Source organism: Mytilus galloprovincialis, chromosome 5 (genome assembly GCF_965363235.1).
Source record: "Mytilus galloprovincialis chromosome 5, xbMytGall1.hap1.1, whole genome shotgun sequence".
In the NCBI taxonomy this organism is placed as follows: Eukaryota; Metazoa; Mollusca; class Bivalvia; order Mytilida; family Mytilidae; genus Mytilus; species Mytilus galloprovincialis.
In genome coordinates this window covers 7,374,983-7,398,927 of record NC_134842.1, presented here as the reverse complement: position 1 = coordinate 7,398,927, position 23,945 = coordinate 7,374,983, and the positions used below count along the sequence as shown (strand labels likewise).

General features: G+C 31.6%; 1 protein-coding gene across 1 annotated transcript; it reads left to right on the top strand.

Annotated features, from left to right (window-relative positions):
- Positions 1–922: 922 nt before the first annotated feature.
- Positions 923–22,057, top strand: LOC143075054 (beta-glucuronidase-like). The gene is made up of 12 exons (XM_076250312.1): positions 923–1,152; positions 2,567–2,743; positions 3,191–3,366; positions 4,017–4,159; positions 4,758–4,951; positions 6,163–6,303; positions 6,868–7,043; positions 7,606–7,755; positions 8,575–8,659; positions 15,073–15,249; positions 18,191–18,326; positions 19,148–22,057. The coding sequence occupies exons 1-12, from the start codon at positions 961–963 to the stop codon at positions 19,273–19,275; spliced, it is 1,875 nt and encodes a 624-aa protein (XP_076106427.1). The 5' UTR covers positions 923–960; the 3' UTR covers positions 19,276–22,057.
- The last annotated feature ends 1,888 nt before the right edge of the window (positions 22,058–23,945 follow it).

Here is a 23,945-nt window from a genome sequence, read left to right as displayed (position 1 = left end):
CACCTCCGAGCCCTACAGGTGTATAGACTTGCTACAATTCCCTTTCTATTATTTCTCTCTTACTAATTTATATGTTTACTGATAAGTGCCAGACTACTTAGCCCTCGGAGAAATTGACTGGCCTAAGGAGGGCATGCTCCAATGATTCCTTTGAAATCAACCATTTTTTTCCACTAAAAAGGGGGAAGGCTTTCAGCCCCCTGGTCCGTCTATGTATTTTATAGAACTTAAAGGTGTGGTCGTTTTTTTGTTTACTTTACGGTGCTGTTTAGAATTCATAAGTATCATTTAGGGAGCTACCATTTGATTTTTATGGGGGGTCTAGGATGAAAAATTTTGTCCTGCATTTTTTTTTAGTTGTAATCTCTGTCCTGCCTTTTTATTTTTCACTCTATTCGGTCCTGCCTTTTTTTTTATTAGTTTATCCTGAATTTTTTTACCTAAAATGTCATCCTGCCTTTTTTTTTGCAAAGTGTCTCATCCTGCCTTCAAATTTCATCCTAGCCCCCCCCATAAAAATCAAATGGTAGCTCCCGTTGAATCCTGATGGTGTTTTTTCAACGTTAATTATATGATTTCTTTATCATTTCTGTAAATTCATGATTTATTTTATAACCTTTATTCATTTATTTACCACAATTGTTTTTTTTATACTCTGTCTGGCTAAAATTTGCACCCAATATTCTCTATTCTTTAATTTTTTTTTGCTAATTTTTCTCCCCGCATTTGTTATTTTATTTTTGTCATTATCCATTCTTCAAAACCCATCTACAGCTTCGCCATTCTACATATTTTTTTTTATTTGAAAATAAAACTATGCCCTTCAAAAACTGATCGATCGGTGCCAATCCTTAAATTGTACATTTGTTTTGATATTTGTTGGTAATCAGACATATTTTAGCAGTACAGTGCACATGATCTTGTACAAAATTGTCACATGACTGTGGAAAATTTTGAGAAATGCCGACGCAAATCTATCTTTTTGCTTTATTAATTATTAACAATGTTGATGCATCGGGAATGTTGTACCCGAGGTTTTCAGAAACTCGTACTATAATTGAAATGAATGGGATGTGGAAATTTAGAGCTGACATGTCTCCTACAAGAAATGAAGGTTTCTTGAAAAAGTGGTACACACAGCCACTGTCTCAGGTGCTCAGCATGTTTACATTTATAAGTGGGGGTGGGGTCTTTGGGGTCCTGATCCTGGGCTTATTAACATGAAATCTTGAGGTTCCAAATGTTAAGAAATTTATAAAACCCGACACTCTGAAATTCGAAAAAAAGAATTCCCGGATCCAAAAAGAATCAATCTTGAAATCTCAACCTTAATAACTTGTCCTTAATAACACCCAATCATGAGGTCCTGAAAAAAGGTCCTGCCCCCTCTTTATAGTAATAAGGAGAATTTTTAAAAAACAATATAGATTTACAGCTGCAGTCTATCTCATAAGGGAACATTTTTATGTTTATGTGTCTTGGTTATCTGGTTATAAGCAAATTAAAAGTCTGAAACAGAAATGGCTACACAATTTTTAGGCAAATTATGGCTATTTTTAATTCTATATCTATGGAAATATGCTTTTTTGCAGCCTTTAATTGTGATATTTTAAGGTTCATCATAACAAATGGACAATCCTCAATCTGGCTGTATTTTCACCTCCAAAACTAGGCAGTGTACATAAATACCCATGCAGTTTGGAAAGTTTTAAGGCCTGGCAAAAATAATGCCTTTCATAATCCAAAAAAGATTATATCTTTCTGATATGCAAAACAAATTTAACTTTTAGATATCTAGTGGATGCCAGGCCTTAAAACTTTCCAAACTGAACTGGTAAGTCTGAACCCAGAGTAGTTTTTGAGGTGAAAATATGGCCATATTTGTCCATTTGTTATGTCAGATGAACCTTAATCACTGCTGGTGCTGACAAAATAGCCACTGCAAAACATTTAGGCTACACCTAGTTCCAATAATTATGACTTCTTGAAAGGCTATTTTATTTTTTTGCTTAGTTGACTAAAACATATCAAGTACAATGTTTTTTTCAAAAAAATATAAAATGTACATGTATACATTAAATACCAAAAAGCAAGTCAACTTATTTGAAATGTAACAATATGGAACTCCATCCCAAATCACATGTAATAGTCTAGATACCATTATACCAGCTCTGTCTCAGACATGTTTGAATACTAAGATAGATCATACAGTGGCCTTTACTTCAAAGTTAAAAATTTAGACATACAAGTTACTTCAAAGTATAAACTTAGACATACAATTTACTATATTTGGTGATTAGCGATGAGGACCCCAAATTCATATTGGAAGAAATTTGATAATTATATATCATTTGCTCTTGACGGAAGAAGCAGAATTATTATTTATATTTATATACTATACAAATATGGCTTAATGTTATCTGTACACCTGTATTTGTATAGCAGATTAGAAAGGTTGATTGCAGAATAAATAATTTGATAAAAATTAAATATAATATTTCAATTCATTTATTGGTTTCTATTTTATAAGAAGTATAGATATTTCAATAATCTATTTTTACAACAGACAGGAGATGTTATTCCTATGCCAGTACCAGCCAGTTATAATGATATAACACAAGATAAAAAGTTGAGAGATTTTATTGGTTGGGTTTGGTACGAGACAGAGTTCTTTGTTCCAGTAGAATGGCAACAGAAACGTGTTGTACTAAGATTTGATAGCGCTCATTATAACACTATTGTGGTAAGTAAATGTATATCATGTATATAAAGTTCAAAATTTACAAACAAATGCAATATGAAACATGCAATATGAAACATTTTGCACAGATCTGTATGCAGCAATTTATCAAACTAATAAAAGAAAAATTAAGATATGTGCCATACTTTAATTCATATTCATCAATTTGAAAGTCTATTAAACTTTCATGACTCAATTTGACGTATATATTACAAAACAGAATTTAATCGAATGTATTTCTATAAAGAAAATTTACAAAAAAAATCACATGTATAGGGAAATAATATTCATTCCTCAGTATTGATGTTTGTGCACCTTTGTTGAAAATATTGCATAAAAGTTCAAATGTATTATTTGTTTAGTCTGTAGTACATGTATGTGCTAATAGATTTAAACATTTGTTTTTTTTTACATTTCCTTCATGTTTCCACTTTATTCTTTTTTTTTCAGTGGGTAAATTCTCAAGAGGTTTTAAGGCATGTTGGAGGCCATCTTCCTTTTGAAGTACAACTCAAGTCCTCTTTGAATATTAATGGAGCAAACCGACTTACTGTGGCAGTTAACAACACTCTAACACCCAGTACTCTGCCTCCAGGGACAATCCATTATATGAAAGATACTAATAGGTAAGTCGTATAACTCAACCAGTTTTGAGCAGAGGTCTGATAACACAAAAATATAGGGATCAAGGCAACACTACAAAAATAAGGAAATGTGTCATGATTTTCAATGAGAAAACTATAAACCTGAGTTCAAATTAAGTAGTATAAGCTATTACTAGCATCCAAATGCCCTTCAACAATGAGAAAAACCTATACTGTATAGTTGACTAAAATGCCTTGACATAAAAAATGTGAAACAATTAAAAAAACACTCAGGCCTCCACTAACCTGGGACAGTGTCTTCTACAATGTACTTCTGTGTCTATCTTTGAGTTCAATCATCTTGATGAACACTATGTCCAGTGTAAAGTATTTCTGTCATTTACAATAAGTCTTCATCCGTCTTCTGTTGTGTGATCTTACAAGCATTATGGCACATACATTTAATCAGTCAACACATCTTGACCTCTCAAATAGAATGATTCCAGTACGTATTAATGCTTTTATAGGTGAAATATTGTAAATTCAAACATTTAAATCACATTTTAGTTTAAAAGTACAAAATTGCAGTCATAAATGCATGCAATAATTTCTGAATTTACAGTATAAAGTTTTTTATCTACATCAATTTCGTTTCATATGGAATGCAAGAAAAAATAATGTTTTAATTAAAGATATCCACCAGGCTATTTTGTTCAAGATATCTCTTTTGATTTCTTCAACTATGCTGGTATACATCGCTCTGTCAAACTGTATACAACACCCACTGATTATATTGATGATATCACCATAGTAACAGACGTGAAGGGATCTGATGGTAAGTAATTAAATACAAAACAAATGTGGCCTGAAAGTGTAAGAACAAAAAGCTGTCATATGGAGTTAATAAATTTACCATTTTAATCCTAATTTAACAATTCATGTAGTACGTACATTTATCAGATAAATACGGTAAATGTTATTTCTTTTTCTTACAAGAATATAAGGAAACAGCTTATTTCCATGATTTGAGAAGATTGACCATATAATACATAATAAACTTATTTTTAAATAAAGGTAAACAAATATAAATCTACTTTCATCTTTCCAATCCAAAAAGATTCCAATACAATTTCAAAAAGATATGCTTATCTTGCATTATGTATATTGTCATACACAAACAGCTGATTATTATTTCTTTTCTGAAACAACAATTTTGAAGCCATTACAAATTAAATTGCCCAAGAACAAAGTGTCAATATTATCTATAGGTTTGTATGCAGATTTTGACAAAACCATCAAATATCTACCACAAAACAATTTTTCATCAATCCAAAATAATTGGAACCCATACAAATGAATGAATCTGTATTATATATTATTAAGATTGTCAAATTGCTACATTATGGATAACCATTTTATGATTATATTTACAGGTATTGTTGATTATTTAATTGCCGGAGGAGGACCAACAAATGGCACAACCATTGAAGTTGAAGTTCTCGATGCAGATGGTACTGCTGTTGCTACTAGTATTAAACAGAACGAACAGATAATTATACACAATGTTAATCTATGGTGGCCTTTTGGTATGAGTAAAAAGCCAACTGCTTATATGTATACATTAAAGGTAATTGTTAATATATTTGATTTGATTTCTGGTGTTTTAACGCCAATTATAAGCAACGCATTTAGGCTTTTTGGTGACAGCCATTTTTTGGTGGTGGAGGAAGCAGGAGTTCCTTGAGAAAATCACTGACCTTTGATAGGAAAAGTGACAATCTTAGTCAATTAAGATTGGATTCAAGTGCACCCGCACGACCCGGTGATTGTTAAAATAAGAGAGGATCCAATTTTTCAATGAAAGATTTAAATACACAACATAAATATATTTTAAAGACCTAGAATAATTTTGTGGTAGTAATGTCAATGAGATGTACATGTATGTAAGTTAAAAAAAAACCTACCATCAGCATTCAGCAATCTTCTTCAAAAATCAGGTACCTTTTCCCAATAGCAACTTCAAAATTAACTTCTCTCAACATATTGGGAAAAAAGTAAACATTTAATTTGGCAATCATTTGTAAGCAACATGCATATGCCAAAAAGGGAGATAAACACTGAAAATGTTCCAGTCTAGTTAAACTCTCTATTGAAGGTAAACCCTTTTACCTATTTAGTGTAGCTAATTTCAGTTAAAGTAACATAAAACCCTAAAAAATATCTAAAAACTACTGATAAATCTGGAATTATTGCGATGTTTTTATTATTGTGAAAAATACAAGACAGGTAGTTCAAACACGCATTTTCAAATTTTTTACATGAATTTTAATTTTAAAACAGGATATTTCTCAATATCACAAAAATTAAAATAATATTTTTGTCTAAAATGACAAAATCGCAATAATAAATGCACTGAATTTTCTGAATTTACAGTAGATGTTTTTTAATTGATAATTAACTTCTGTATAGATCTATTTTGATATAAGATAAGGAGATTTGGTTTGATTAGGGCTATTCCAGAAAAAAATGTATGGGGGGGTTGGAAGGCACATTGTATTAATAATACATGGGTGATGGGTATCAGAGCAACTTTTCACACTATAATGCACTATAATTCTCAATTACAATTGTCTGGGTGGTGGGTGCTGACAAAAAACTGCCTTCCAACCCCCACCCCCCATACATTTTTTTCTGGAATAGCCCTTATCAATAATACTTTACTATCCACTAGAGATCATAGATGACATAGATGTTAGCAAATAATGTTGAGTTCTTTATAGTTTATGTTTTATTGACCGTTTTATAATACCAATAATGATATAACATGTTTTATTATAGGTGACAATGACATCTGATGCAGGTATAGATGTATACAGACAACCATTCGGTGTACGGACCGTCAAAGTCACAAGTACACAACTACTGATTAACAACAAACCATTTTATTGTCATGGCGTACCAAAACATGAAGACTCTGATGTAAGTAACAACAAACCATTTTATTGTCATGGCGTACCAAAACATGAAGACTCTGATGTAAGTAACAACAAACCATTTTATTGTCATGGCGTACCAAAACATGAAGATTCTGATGTAAGTAACAACAAACCATTTTATTGTCATGGTCTACCTTGACATGAAGATTCTGATGTAAGTAACAACAAACCATTTTATTGTCATGGTCTACCTTGACATGAAGATTCTGATGTAAGAATTTATTAAATTTACTTTAAAACTTTCTTTATTCAAATTTTTAGAGAAATTATTAAATTGTTCTTCTTTTTGCTGTTTCTTTTTTTATTCAAGGAACGCTAAAGTTAAGGAGTAGGGTTCATTTATGGTTAGGATTAGTTTTTTTTGGCTAGGACCAGTGGTAGGGTGAAGGTTAGTTGCAGGGATAGGAATAATTAACAACATTACTGTTATGAGTTAGTTCACAGGGGCCCCCTAAAGTAAATCAAGGCCAATTACTGTACAAAATTTAATATTGAACGGCAGAAAAATGATTATTTTCTTTACCAAGTAAATTATTTTATATTCTAGATAAGAGGTAAAGGACTAGATTATGCTCTGATAGCGAAAGATTTCAACTTACTGAAATGGTTAGGAGCTACCTGTATAAGAACCTCACATTACCCGTATGCTGAGGAAATCATGGATCAGTGTGATCAGCAAGGGATAGCAGTCATTGATGAAAGTCCTGGTGTAGGAATAACTTCGTATGTATATACTGGTACTGCATATTTATAAATAATTGTGTTATATTGAGAGCCTTGTAAAAGTGATTTCATAGATTCGGAAGCTATTAAACCATTAATATTTCAGTTGTCATATAGCTCTGGTTTAAGATGGTTTCTTCGCACACAAATATCAGAACAGATAGGATAGGTTTTAGTCTGTCACTTTATATTATACACACACATGCTTCCTTTTTGTGTATGTGATACTCACTTAATACAAGTATACAATAATTTAGTTCATTTTAAAATGTTTCTCAAATTTTCTACAGTTTTCTATGTTACCTATGGCAAAACTATCTATAGCTACCGAATTAAGCTAAATCTCATGAAAACACAATTTTCCCTCAATCCACGAAAGATTGGAATGCAAGAAATAAATGAATCCACATTACATGTATTTGTCTTTTATACAAGAGGTGAAAAAATATTATTTCAGAAAATTATCCTCATTTTATTATAAGCTAATGAATTGTTTACATATTTGTCTTTTACATTACATAAATAGGTAAAAGTTTATTTCGGAATTTAATTCTGATTTCAGTGTTGCTAATTTTGGTAATGCCTCACTGTCACATCATTTAGAGGTAATGAATGAGATGGTCAGACGAGACAAGAATAGACCAGCGGTCATTATCTGGTCTGTAGCTAATGAACCACTAGTCACAGTACCACAAGCAGAGCATTACTTCAAGTGAGTTACAAGTAAAATGATTTGAATAATTGTCTGTATAATAGTTCTGTATTGATTATATCAATTTATTTTGCTTTGGTGAATTTAAAAAGAAATTTGCTATACACCAAATTATCTCTATTTGGCTGCCATTACTGGACATCACATAGGCTCCCATAAATTTTTGACACAATACAAAATATCTGTCGCCACAATGGAAAAGTGATTGTTGTATGACTTCAATAATTCAAGCGGGACAGATTCTCGGGTCAGCCGGGAATAGCCATAAGGTGTATTGTAAGCTTTAAAACTTCATCTCTCAAGTACTTACCAAATCAGAGTTACTGTAAATTCAGAAATTATTGCATGCAATTATAAATGCGATTTATGAAATATGGACAATATGATTAATGTGATTTCAGGAAATTCTGCTTACAGATTCTGGTACATATATTGGATATCAAAATGCTCTTCATACTCAAATATTCACACTATTCGCATTAACAAAACCTTCCAATAATTTCTGAATTGACAGTAATTAGAATGAGACATGCTTATATATTTATTTTACACCTTTTTATAGATTTCAAAACCTGCAAAAGTAATCAGCAGATTGCATTGAAATTTCACAACCAGTTTCCCATCAAACATGACAACAAAGGGAAATAACATTATTTCCAATACTTTCTATTGGAAACTTACAAAAAGTGAAAAGTGAAAAAGTTCTCATTTGAAAATTTTATAGATTTACAAAATAAGCTTTTTACTCTTACACAGCAGATATTTCTATACATTTATTTTGTTCTGCTCCTTAATAATTTTAAATGTAATTATTTGTAGATCTGTAATTATGCACACAAAGAATTTAGACCCAACAAGACCGGTTACATTTGTAGCAGCTGTAGGACCTGATGGTGACTATGCTGTAGGTATTTTATAATTTATACAATAATTATCTTTTTATGCCCCACCTACGATAGTAGAGGGGCATTATGTTTTCTGGTCTGTGCGTTCGTTCGTTCGTCCGTCCGTTCGTTCGTTCGTCCGTTCGTTCGTCCGTCTGTCCCGCTTCAGGTTAAAGTTTTTGGTCGAGGTAGTTTTTGATGAAGTTGAAGTCCAATCGACTTCAAACTTGGTACACATGTTCCCTATGATATGATCTTTCTAATTTTAATGCCAAATTAGAGATTTTACCCCAATTTCACGGTCCACTGAACATAGAAAATGATAGTGCAAGTGGGGCATTCGTGTACTGAGGACACATTCTTGTTCTTGCTGCAATATCTAAAATCAGATATCATCATGGTATTTTGATCAGCTAGTAAACAGTTAAGATATGTTATTAAGAATTAGCTGCATTACAGAGACACTAACTTATGCAACTCTTATTATTAATGTAACATATTATAATGTCATATGATTATAAAGTCTCTCTATGCATAGTGTCTTCAGTCAATATAGAAAACAGTTTGAAATATACAAATGTCTTTCTATAATTCACAAAAGCGAAGTACTGCCACTAAACCCAAACATAATGTTTTTCTGTTAGAACAAACATGATCTTTTAACATTTGAACACTATTGCCTCATTGTAACATTAGAACACTATTGCCTCATTGTAACATTTGAACACTATTGCCTCATTGTAACATTTGAACACTATTGCCTCATTGTAACATTTGAACACTATTGCCTCATTGTAACATTAGAACACTATTGCCTCATTGTAACATTAGAACACTATTGCCTCATTGTAACATTAGAACACTATTGCCTCATTGTAACATTAGAACACTATTGCCTCATTGTAACATTTGAACACTATTGCTTCATTGTAACATTAGAACACTATTGCCTCATTGTAACATGTGAACACTATTGCTTCATTGTAACATTAGAACACTATTGCCTCATTGTAACATTTGAACACTATTGCTTCATTGTAACATTAGAACACTATTGCCTCATTGTTACATGTGAACACTATTGCCTCATTGTAACATTAGAACACTATTGCCTCATTGTAACATTTGAACACTATTGCCTCATTGTAACATTAGAACACTATTCACCTATTCTCAGAATAAGTGTCCACGGTTGGAAAATAATTTCTAATTCAAAAAGTTGTAACAAACATCAATATTTATATTTTATTTCAAACATAAGCATACAACAAATCAAAATGCAAAACGGCAGATCTCAACCAATAGAAATAAAAAAGAAAATACAATGCCAAAATATGGGTATAGAGTATGCTGTAATCTACGTTTCAGGTACTTATGCATAGATTCAAATGAATAGTTCAAACATATTTTGTAAATTTGAATAGTTTTCAATGGCTAAATAAACTGATAATAATACAGTCAAATAACTGTAAAAGTTTCTCCTCAAAATTCCTATTAAAAAAAACATTGGATCGAAATATAAACTGATAAAAATTTGGTATAAAACATGACAATAATATGACAGCTTACATTTTCAGTATTAAAAAACATGCTCAGTGTATGCAAACACTCTACATGTTGTGTATTGCCTCTCATCTGATGAAAAAATAATTACTACACATCTTTTTAAAATGTTTTCATAACAAACTTGGATTGCCAACAATGAAACAATAACGTAAATTACACAAAACTGTAACGTATCTTACAAAGAAAAATTCTCTCATAATCAGGATTGTTTCATCCTTCTTCCTGAATTCTTTCAAAATGTATGAAAAAAGAAATATTGTAACAACATTTTGGGTGTTTTATCATTAAACTGTAAATGTTTTACAAATATAACGTAAATTACACTTTATAAAAAAAGAACGTTCTTTCTTGATTTTCAGTTTTTAAGCATCTGTTTAAGTATTAGATCTTAACTGTAACAAACTACAGGCATTTCTATAGTCCTGAGGATCAATTTCAAAGCTTCGACCACTCCGTCCAACTTTATTGGGCTCTCTAATGTTACACAATATGTCTGTGACCTGTAACCATATTTTGTCTTCTGGATTTGGCCATTTATACAAAGGATTTCCAGTATTCCTTCCTTGACTTGGCCGCAAAAAATTAACTTGACATTCTTTATCAGTTTCATCGATGTCTGTTATTTTTCCAACGTGCCATGCATTATCATATATTGCCGCAACAAATTGGTCGACGGCGATGAGTATCTCAATCCTGTCAGCTTCGACTTCAGCTGTTTCAACATGCTCATTTTGATTTATATTGGCCTCTTTTTCTGGTACTACAACACGACCAGCATTCTCTCCTTTCAATATGTTTGACTCTGAGTAATCATGGAAATTACCTATCAAACATTCCTCACAGTAACAGGAAGTCACGGTCGTCTTGACTATACCTTTAGATACACCAACCACACAGTGGACCTGCATTGTTCCCTTCAATGGAATTATGTGTTTGTTGAACTCTGAAATCTCTAACCTGCTATCTGTAAAATTGAGAAAGGAAAATGTGAATATGTGCATTCTGTTGAATTGTAATAAATGTATTTAGCACTCGTGTGGTGCTTTTGCACTCTTTCAAAGTACTCAGGTGCATCCTGTACTGTTATTTTTCCTTGTCTGACGGCGAGGTCTGCGGTACGTTTTGATGTTCCCCCAATGCCATCGCATGGCCCTTTTCCGTGCCCGGTTTCAAAATAGTTCCAAATGGCATTGACACCAAATATATTTTTATGATCAGACACAATGTAGAAGGCCGTCTTGTTACGATATTGTGAACTATCTGTCCAGTAGTGAACAACCTTCAGATTATTGACATGATTCTTTATTTCAGACAAAAGCTTTTGAATGATGGTATAAACAGATCCTATGTTGTGCCCAAGATCGTCGGAAACGAAGACATAGTTTTTATGTTCAAGTTCCTTCTGTTCGTTCTTGAAATAAACAACAACTGGATGTAGGGTAACAGCACTCGAATTCCAATATGCACTCTGAACTTCATCGGCTGAAGTACATGAAAAGTTTTCGGCAAAGTCCATCTGCACGATTACATTTTCACACGGTAAATTTTCTTTCAGATTGTTTAAGGCTTGGTATTGAAGTCGAACTCTTGACACGTGTTCTTGAAAATCACAAACTTGAGTATGTACAATTGAAATGAAGCTGTCCCTTGTTTCCTCTCTCTCAACAATTTTTGTTCTTTTTTTGCCATCTGCCATCTCAACCTTTTTCCACTGTTCATACCTGACATTTTCATTTCGAATTTCTGAGAGTATCTCTGGGAGTGGCTTGTCTTTTAGCTGCCTTACAAATTCATCGGGATTGATGGTTACGTTGGCACCTGACGTTTTCATGTTCTTAAGGGCTAACGCCATGTTTTGGTGCTTTTGGCAGAGGCATTTATTTCTACTTAAATGTTTGGTCAGGCATATATGCTTTGGTCTCAAACGACAGAAGGTAGCAAGTGAAATTTTCTTCGGTGACTCAGTTTTGAATTTGAGATGCAAAAATAACATGCTGTCGTTAAGAACTCTTTTTTGTATATGACCGGTTTCAGTTTTCTTTTTATCGTTTTTGCCAGGCATCATTCTGCTATTATTGTCTCTTTCTAAGAATGTGACGACGTCTCCACGAAGTATTTCTCTTGATTCTACACGCTTCCTCAATAAAGGAAAATAGAGCAATTTGTTGGAACACACTGTGGCCTTGAAGTGATGACGTCTTATTCCGGATTTGATGCCTAACATTTTCTTCATCTTGTACTTCTTGATTATTTCTCCGTTAACAATTTTCTTCAAAACGTGTTTTCCCTTCAACCCATTTGATTTCCAAGCAGCCCCCATCTCTTCTGTTATAACATTTGCAAAGAGTAGTTTTTCCTGGATCTTTTTTGGAACCTTATGTGGTGTCAGACCCTCTTCTCTGATTTCTTGTATAGTTCTTTTTCTAGGTGTCAGAGCAATTGATGTTGATGTAGAAGGGCTATTTCTGGAGGAGGATGATGTAGTAGGATTTCTTATGATAGTTTGTGTTTTCTTTTCCCTGTTTATTAATCTCTGATATCGCTTTGATACGGTCCTAATTTTTCTATTGAGTAGTTCATTTTTGTCTGTCAGGTCTGCTATTGTTCTTCTATGTTTGGCGTTGGCACGATTTACTCTAGTTCTGGTTCTTTTCTTTGTAGCCAGTGACGGTAACTTAACTATCAATTGTTCAGTCACAATGTTAACTGTAGATGTGACATCTGATGATGATGATATTTCTGAACATTGCTCCAAGTTATTAGCTACTGTTTTGGTTTGCTCCAAATTATTAGCTACTGTTTTGGTAAGATTCTTTTTCTTTAGCCTATGTTGTCGAACCCATTCACGAACCTTTTTACACCTTTCATTTGCCTTTCTTTGTGGCTTTTCTTCTATTGGCACATAGTATCCTTTGACTCTTTCTCTTTCTTTTTTAAGATAAGCTTCTCCTTCTTTCTGTTTTTTTCGCTCTCTATAGGCTTTCTGAATTTCAGCCTTTGATTTTCCCATTTCTGAAAATAAAATAAAATTTGATTAAATCAACAGAACACAAATTAACTACAGCATTATAAAGCCAGCTATCTGAAATGATGGTAGAAATTCTTTGATATACTCTTAATAAGAATGCGTAATCTACGTTATCAAGTTGTGTAGTCTACGTTATAACATTTTGCACACGTTAAATGAGAGGATACTTGGAAATTAAATAGTAATGAAGCCGTTAAAATAACGATAAACACCCTTGCTGTTGTTTACATGCTTTCAAAACATGTTTGACTTGACACAGCAAAAGAAATGTTATAAATTATAAGCCTTTCTGTAGCCATAAGTAAGCTACGTTATCAGGGATTCAAAGGAGCAAATATGCAATATATTTACACATCTGGATACACAATGGAATAAGTTTGCAAAATTCATGAACAATTATGTCTATTTTTATAAATTTTTGGGATGCTAACTTCTTTGTACCTTATTTGTAGTCATAACATTCGGACACTACTGATCACGTAAATTACCAATTTTTCTAGTGTTTTTAAATTGAAAATACATGCTGTAAATGCTTATAGCTTCTAATGAATGCATCACAAAAGGTTTGATAAATATGCATTTAACTTTATATATAATCTTGAATCACAACGAAAGACAATATAAACTCCTTACCTGAATTTAAGCTGAGTATTCCACATTCATATATTTTGAAAAACCTTGAAGGTCAAATGACGCTTTCCTTATATGACGTCAGACGAAATATGAAAACAAAGAACCACTGGCGGTAGAATAACGTCAAAATTTCCGTACTAACGTCGCGTTTTATTGTCATATTGTATAGCAGGTAACGTAATTTACAAAACGTAAATTACAACCACCATCTATTTTCAATTTTTCAGCAAGTTCTAAAGCCTCAAATCTAAAACACCGGGTATTTAATTGGTCTTTACAATAAGGTGTACCTTTTAAGGCAAACAATAAGCATTAATTCACATACTTATGTTAGTAATCGCTATAACGTAACTTACAAGCTTATAGCAACGCTCGTTTTCGGTTTCATAAAATGTAAAAAAAAATATTTCAATGAATTTCAAGACAAAGTTTGTACATATGTTTAACAGCAATACTTTTAAAATAAGTTTGGTCTAGTTAACATTCGTTAAATACTATATGTAGTAAAATTGTATAAATTTTAAGCTTAACAACGTAGATTACATAGTTTTCGGCGACATCAGAAAAAAAGGTGTATTGAAAAAATGTATATATTTGAATGAGAACTGTTTTTTTCACTTTGTTGTAACGTTAATATGCTACAAGAAAACACTTTACATTGTTCAGAACTATAGATTGGTTTTTATTTGGCAGTTGTTTCATTATAGCCCTATGCCTGGCGACATGCATTTTTGGTGAAATTAGCGTACTTTCGACACTAAAATTTTACTGAACTAATGTAGGCAAGTCAAATAAATTGATTGAAATCATTAAATTATATATATCTTCGTATAAAAATCACAATAATTGACAGATATATGCTGTAATACTCCCCTCGGGCATCAGCGACAAGGATTTCACAAGCGTGGACACTTATTCTGAGAATAGGTGACTTGCCTCATTGTAACATTTGAACACTATTGCCTCATTGTTACATGTGAACACTATTGCCTCATTGTAACATTAGAACACTATTGCCTCATTGGCAATCAAACTTAATCTCCTTATTTATGAGTTTTGATCAGTTTCAACAACTTACAGTATGGTATCACACACAATGTGATTACCAGTATGTATTTGAGCCATACTCTTTTATTAGATGGAAAAAAACTATTTCTAATGTTTGAGTCTTTATAAAACACTTGATAAATGATTTCTATTTTTCAGACCAAGTATGTTGACATTTTATGTATAAACAGATATTTTGCATGGTATCATGACTGTGGCCATACTGAGGTTATACAAAAACAAGTGGAATATGATATGAATAAGTGGCGTGAACATCACAATATACCAATTATAGTCACAGAATATGGAGCAGATACTGTCTCAGGATTACATCAGGTATAATAATAGTAACATAATATGGAAAAGATACTGTCTCAGGATTACATCAGGTATAATAATAGTAACAGAATATGGAGCAGATACTGTCGCAGGATTACATCAGGTATAATAATAGTAACAGAATATGGAGCAGATACTGTCGCAGGATTACATCAGGTATAACAATAGTAACAGAATATAGAGCAGATACTGTTGCAGGATTACATCAGGTATAACAATAGTAACATAATATGGAGCAGATACTGTCGCAGGATTACATCAGGTAAAATTATAGTCACAGAATATGGAGCAGATACTGTCGCAGGATTACATCAGGTATAATAATAGTAACAGAATATGGAGCAGATACTGTCGCAGGGTTACATCAGGTATAATTATAGTCACAGAATATGGAGCAGATACTGTCGCAGGATACATCAGGTATACTAATAGTAACATAATATGGAGCATATACTGTCGCAGGATTACATCAGGTATAATTTTAGTCACAGAATATGGAGCAGATACTGTCGCAGGATTACATCAGGTATAATTATAGTCACAGAATATGGAGCAGATACTGTCGCAGGATTACATCAGGTATAATAATAATCACAGAATATGGAGCAGATACTGTCGCAGGATTAAATCAGGTATAATAATAGTAACATAATATGGAGCAGATACTGTCATAGGGTTACATCAGGTATAATAGTGGTAACAGAGCAGACACTGTCACTTGATTATATTAGGTATAGTAAGGCCAACTAAAATTAATTAGTAGATTTTCATCCAAATTTTTGAAAAAAATGGGGCGGGTGGGAGGATTTTATTTTTTAAATTTTATTTCATATAAAACCTTCTTGTCACGTGTTATTCATATATGCAGTATAATTATAAGCTTATATCATGTAAATACATCCATAAAGTATTTTATATAAGACAATAACAATCAAAACCAAGGAGTAACCAGAGACTCATAAAACCAAAAGACATTTACATCAACAGTTATACAAATAATAAGTAGGAAACAACACGAACTCCACTAAATTCCTGGAGTGAAATCAAATGCTCCTGAAGGGTAAGCATTACCTCCACCGTATACGACACCCGTCATGTTATTTCTTTGTTCAGCTCGGTAATGATAGAAGGTTGTTACGACTGAGGAAGAATATCACATAGATATATATGATTGCTGACACACTTTTGTCATAATGGCCTATCAGCTCATGATGGCGACCATAAAATTGCTTGAGTGATGACCTTAATTTGATTGATCATTTATAACCCTGTCTTAGCAACTTTTGAGAAAGCAGTATTCCTCGTTCAACAAAAATCAACATACTTTGAGCTAGATTTAGAGTCACGTATCAATTGAGACACATATACTCCATATGCTGGTGCCGCTTTTTGAAATTCATAAATATATATGATTTGGCAACCCCTGTTCTACATGTAATTGCCACTTTAGAAACCTTTTTTATAGAACACAGCAGAAATGTGGAGAAATGCTCTCTTCAGTTGGACTACCTACATCAAATGTATTTCTTTCTAAGCACTGTTTTGTTGTCCTAATAAAATGAAGCAAATGCATTGATATGCAATGCTAGTACGATAAGTACAGAATAAAATGAAAACTCAAACGGTGTTGAAATAATAGGCTTGGTCCTTAATATGCAAGATGCATATATAGTTACAATGTAGAACATAAAGTTGTTTAATGATTCTATCATGTGTATTTTGAAAGATAATGTTTGCTGTTTTTTCTGCAAAAAACGAAAGACATGGCTAATTCTTAATCTAAGAGCTTGCTAAAATTAATAAATTAAAAAAGCGTATGTTTGTCGATTTTCTGAACTCAATATACGGTCACCAATCTAAAAAGTTCATGCTCGTGTCAATTTCTTTATTCCAGTCAAATGTGTTCCACGATTCTTACGCTTTTGGGTTTCATTCACAGTCCAAATTTCTTGACACAAAGTCATGGTATAAATAAAATAGATCGAAGGTGTGACTTGCGGTGATTTGCGTTCTTGAACACAGCGTATTACTCGTAACCCGAATATTTCATGCCCTTCTCGTAATCAATCTCTATTCTCGGTAAATGATGTTGTCATCATAGATCAGCAGAATATATTGACTTAATCATTCAGTAAGAATACTCTAAGAATACGAAAACCGAAATTTGAAATATGAAATTTTACATGAAACGAAATTGTCGACAGTTACCGGTAACGGAAATGAACAAAATCCGGAAATCGTAATTTTTTCAAAAATAAAAAAAATCGGGGCGGGCGGGGATGAAAATCTATCAATTAATTTTAATTGGCCTAACTATGGATTATTACATAGTATTTTCCATATCAGCCCAAGTATCAGTATAAGTTGAATAATGATTAAAGGACAGAAAGGGAAAATGCCAATAAATGATCTATTTATCACTTTTTTCAACCTTTAAAATTATAATGAGAAAAACAGAGTAAGCTGCTGAACAAAGGAAATTTAAACTTAATTGTAATACTTGTAGTAGTTTAAACTTGATTGTAATACTTGTAGTAGTTTAAACTTGATTGTAATACTTGTAGTAGTTTAAACTTGATTGTAATACTTGTAGTAGTTTAAACTTGATTGTAATACTTGTAGTAGTTTAAACTTAATTGTAATACTTGTAGTAGTTTAAACTTGATTGTAATACTTGTAGTAGTTTAAACTTAATTGTAATACTTGTAGTAGTTTAAACTTAATTGTAATACTTGTAGTAGTTAAAACCTAATTGTAATACTTGTAGTAGTTTAAATTTCATTGTAATACTTGTAGTAGTTTAAACTTCATTGCAATACATGTAGTAGTTTAAACTTAATTGTAATACTTGTAGTAGTTTTTTGTTGTTGCTCATTTTCTTAGAGGTAGTTTAAGATTAGTTGACAATACAATCATTGAGTAAGTTTTCTATTTCTAGAGTCCATCCTTTGTGTTTACTGAAGAATATCAAGTAGAATTTCTCTCAGAGTATCATGCAGCATTTGATAAGATGAGGAAGAAATTCTTAGTTGGAGAAATGGTGTGGAACTTTGCTGATTTCATGACAAAGGAAGGTATGGTCCATAGTATAGGTTATAATTCTAAACACTTTTAAAGAGAGAAGGATACCAAGGAGGGACAATAGAAAACATTTACTATTTAAAGGACAGATAACTTTTAAAATGTGCAAATGAAAAATGAGAATTATGATTTCTTTTAAATCAATATTACTAGCTTTCAATTAATGCCAGTCAGAATTTTTTTTATAATTCCATCTGTTGTGTAAGACAGCCCAGCTGGCCAGTCGAGGTAACAATGATTTGTGATCAAGAATGAGAAATATGTTCATAGGAGCATAAATTGTAAACGTCATATTTGTAGTATTCCTTCTACTTACTGATAGTAACTTGTACATCGTAAAGAAACTAAAGTGTGGTCATACTAAATGTAAAGGCAATAACATTCTGACTAGAAAGTTTCATGTTCATATTGTCCTCAAACTTAATGTTGACTTGACAGCTCAGAATGGAGACATAATCCTTAAAATCCCTGTATGACATGAATATCTAGATCAAAACATGTGTGTGACGAATACTTGTATATATGTATAGGATACACATGTAAATTCATTATTATTCATAGTGTACCATTTTTTTTAAACTTTTCAACAGAGTAAATATTTTCTAAAGGCTTTTTATGCAGATTTTTGCAATTTTAATATTACAGTTTAAACAAAGATTTTGTCGTTGGTGACGTCATGAATTTCTAAGATTTATTGCACTAGTGCAATATTGGAATTTATTGCACGCTAACTTTTGGTAACATTCTGTGGGAAATATTATATTGCTATACAATAATAACAGTTATATTTCAATACTATGTTGTTGTTTTACAGATATAACCAGAGTGGTAGGAAATAGAAAAGGACTGTTTACAAGGCAGAGACAACCAAAAATGTCTGCACATCTGTTAAAGAAAAGATATGAATCTATAATGAATGAAACTATTTCAGTAATTAATTGAAGTTTTCATATTTTAGAACTGAATTAATGAAAGGAGTGTCCATAACATATATTGGTCATTTGATACTTGACATTAAGAAAAATAATATGACAGGAAATAACCAAATGTCAAATGATGTACCTTTGTTTACAATAGTCACAATGTTGCATAGAAGTTAATTTTTACATTGGACATCAACAGATTAGGCTCTGTTCTGTAGTATGTTTTCATAATTGACCAACTTGAGAACAACTTAAAATTTAAGTAATAGAAATACACAGCAAATTATAATGAGTATGAAAAAATAACAAGAGATTTGGAGGGGGGACAATTTCATTGTATCTAGAATGTATATTAAGAATACTGTTTTGTCAATTTTTTGCTGTATAATGTATCAACCGCTTGAATTTGTCTTATTTTTTAGAGAAAGCATTCTGTTATAATCACTGATAATGGTTATTTGTTGTATGTACGAATGTTTTTATGATCTCTTATATGTGTACTGTAAATTTAAAATATGTTTTATTGATGCACAACAATGTGAGATATAAGTGGTATTTTTTGTGGAATATCACTAATTAAGACCATTCTTTGACCTATAATGGTTCACTTTTACAAATTGTGAATAGATGGAGTGTTGTCTCATTGGCACTCATACCACATTTTCTTATATCTATAAATTCTCTTTAATCATACTTGCCTTGTCATGTGTTGTTTGAAATTTAAACCACTAAATACTGGTATTTAAAAATTCTGAAAAAGTAAAAACACAAAAATACTGAACTCATTCAAAAAGGAAAGTCCAAAATCAAAAGGCAAAATCAAAAGTCCAAACACATCAAACGAATGGATAACAATTGTCATATTCCTGACTTGGTACAGGGATTTTAATTTATACTTGTACAATTTTTCAGTACATGCTTTTTAGATAGTACAACTTTTGTCTGGTGATTAAGGAATGTAATTTTAGTTTAGTACAATGTATATTTAATGCTAAATGTATACTTGACTTGTTCTCTTTTGTGTATAAGTTGTTTTTTAGATAGAACAACATTTGTCTGAATGGTTAAGGGATGCAATATTATTGTTTAATATTTCGAAATTTAATTAAAGGGTTTATTTAATGATAATGTAGCTAAAATCTTGTAGCTTAGTTGTGGTTTAAAGAAACTATTTTGTTTTGACTAGATTAACAATGCATGCATAATATTTAGGGATGTGTGTTGGATTATGATCTCAAGTAAATCTGTATCTATACTGATTCTTTGTATTACAAGTGTAATCAAGTGTGGTATGCTTAGCAAGCTAACACATGCAATCTTGATGTTTTTTGCAAGTTTTATCTCATGTTTGTTTTCACTTTTGTTTATCGTATATTTATTTTTTGATGAAAGAGCGTCTCAGAGCTGTTTATGTTTGTCTGATTAAATCCTCATTTACCTAGTTTTGTGATTTAAATAGTTGTCTCCCATATCTAGGAATTTGAAAACAATGGTATTTACCACAGTTCTATTTTAAATTGCTTGTTATGGTTCAGAACGCTGGACTTGCTTAGTTATATAACAAGTTTACATTATTCTAAATAGTCAAATTGTAGTACCATTCAAGGTTACTTAACTTCAATATGATTGAAGTTATGATTAATAATATAAGATGTTATCTTACAACATTTTAAGTCTGATGACAATGTTTGTTTCCATTTGATAAGTATTTAAAAACAATATGATAGATGTTTAAAAAGGATTTTTGAGTATAGATGAATATATCTTGCCAAAAAGGGACATTGTTTTACTGATGTTGAATATTTTGTAAATAGGAAATAGATATATTTAACAGGTGAAATAACTTTAATTGTTCAACATTTGCTACATTTTATACATGATTATTTTGTATGTCTAATGTGAGCTGCAGATTTGAATCTCTGAATTTTGCTACAAATGTGGTGATGGTCAACATTTTTTTTTTTACATTTGATCTTTAAAATGTATTTAACAAATAGACAATCAAATTGTTTTGTAGGAGAGAAATATTGCAAATAAAAATAATTTTGATATAACAGAAATTATTATGTTATGCAGAAAAAATGGATTAAAGTTTGAATGGCCGGGTTGGGTTGTTCGGGTTAAACAATGGTGAATGGTCTATACTGCACATTTAAATATACAGATATAAAAAATGTACAAAAATTAAAATCTTGAAAACAAATCCAAAATGGAAGGTGTAGAATTCCAAAGGTCTGGCTGGGTTTAAAACTAAACAAAACTGCTTATAAATCACCTTGTTCCCATTCAGGAAAAATGAGAAAACAATATCTAAATAATTTCTTAATAGCAGGTTCACAACTTTGATGAATGTGCCAGACCAATATCACCATCCTATAATTAGCTGACTTTGTCCAATCCAGACAAAACATAGATAAATTCAAATAAGAATAATTCTTCACATGTTTGTTTATTTTAATGTCTCTTAGTATATTTTCTCATGTGCATGTGTTTTAATGAAATAAAATAAAGGAACAAGCTGTGTTAGATATGTATAACTGCAATACTGTAGAACATTTTTCAGTATACTTTTGTTGCCTTGTAGATCGGAAACAATATTAATATTTTTGTATTATGATTTGTTTAGTTTTGGTTGTTTAAACTATTTCCATGTTGATAACTAGTACTGCTACTGTATTTCACAACACTGTTACTTTCAAAAACTAACTTGGGGCAATATGTTTGTTATTTTTTATATACAAAACTTTTTCATATATTTTGTTATCTCTATATGATATTTAGAAAATAAACTTTGTCATATATTTGCACTTTATTTTACTTATTGCCATTCTAAAGCAGGAACAAACACAAATTGAAGGAAAATATTCTTTGACTTTCGTTATTGGCATTGCTCATTGTTAAAGGCTGTACGTTGACCTATAGTTGTTAGTTGTTGTGTCATTTGGTCTATTGTGGATAGTTGTCTCATTGGCATTCATGCCACATCTTCTTTTTATATTTCTTATTTTTATCCAACCTTAACTTAATTTTTACCCAAGGAGAGCAAGTTTATGTTCACCAATAGATTATTTTATGATGTCAACTGTTGGTAGGAGAATATATATCACTATTTTACTTTACCCCTGCCACCCTAGATACTTCCTATAGAAGCCTCATGTAGGTTTCCCTTATTTTATAGTTAATATTCACTGGCATAGTGTCAAACTATATATTCAATATTTCAAATATCAGAACTCAGTTACTTTCTCATTGTGATATTTAAATAATCTTGTTTTAAAATGTTCTTGAAGTATTAATTTCATATTTTAAATATTAGCACAAATTATAGATATAAATTGACAGTGCTTCCTAAGCCTTTGAAGGCTGGCTGATTGACTTTGTATTAATGTATGTAAAAATGTTATATCAGGTTGCACTATAAATAAAATTATATATATATAGGGAAGTAATTTCAGTGTGTCTTATAATGATTGTATTAGTTATGCCCCACCTACAATAGTCATTAGATAGATAGAGGGGCATTATGTTTTCTGGTCTGTGCGTCCTTCCGTCTGTTCGTTCGTCTGTCCGTCCGTTCGTTCGTTCCTCTGTCCGTCCATCGTCCCACTTCAGGTTAAAGTTTTTGGTCAAGGTAGTTTTTGATGAAGCTGAAGTCCAATCAACTTGAAACTTAGTACACATGTTCCTTATGATATGATCTTTCTTATTTTAAAACAAAATTAGACTTTGACCCCATTTTCATGGTCCACTGAACATAGAAATTAAAAGTGTGAATTTCAGGTTAAAGTTTTTGGTCAAGGTAGTTTTTGATGAAACTGAAGTCCAATCAACTTGAAACTTAGTACACATGTTCTTTATGATATGATCTTTCTTATTTTTAAACCAAATTAGACTTTTGACCCCATTTTCATGGTCCACTGAACATAGAAATTAAAAGTGTGAGTTTCAGGTTAAAGTTTTTGATGAAGTTAAAGTCCAATCAACTTGAAACCTAGTACACATGTTCCCTATTGGTTATCTTTTTACTTTTAAGGCTAAATTAGATTTTTTTTTCAATTTCACGGTCCATTGAACATGGAAAATGATAATGCAAGTGGGGCATCCATGTACTTTGGACACATTCTTGTTGTATACTGAATAACCCACACAGTGAGAATAACCTTACTATAAAGCATCAGAGGACCATATAAATAACAACATGACACCAAAGTTTGATAAAGACTGTTTTGTTGTATATTTTGGGAAGAAGAAATTAAAAGAACGTCAAGACAAAACCACCCTAATACTTATAGACACATACTAACCACAAAGGAAACATATAAATGGTAATTTTTCCCACACACCATCATCCAATCAACATGCTACATATGACCACAGTACAGTCAACAACAGTTTGACAGTTTAAGAGCACACCTTACACAAAGTGTTCTATGTCAACTTGATTACTGTAAATTCAGGAATTATTCAATGCATTTATATTAATGTTATTTATGAAGAATGGACAAAAATGTCAGATTAATCACTACAATTCAGGAAAATCTGTGCACAAACTGTTGGTTTTCTCATTTGCTGTCCGTTATGCACAAAGGCTTCATGTTGAACATATTTTGACTTTAAAATATAATGGTTGACTTTTACAAATTGTGACTTGGACAGAGAGTTTACTTATTGACACTCATACCACATCTT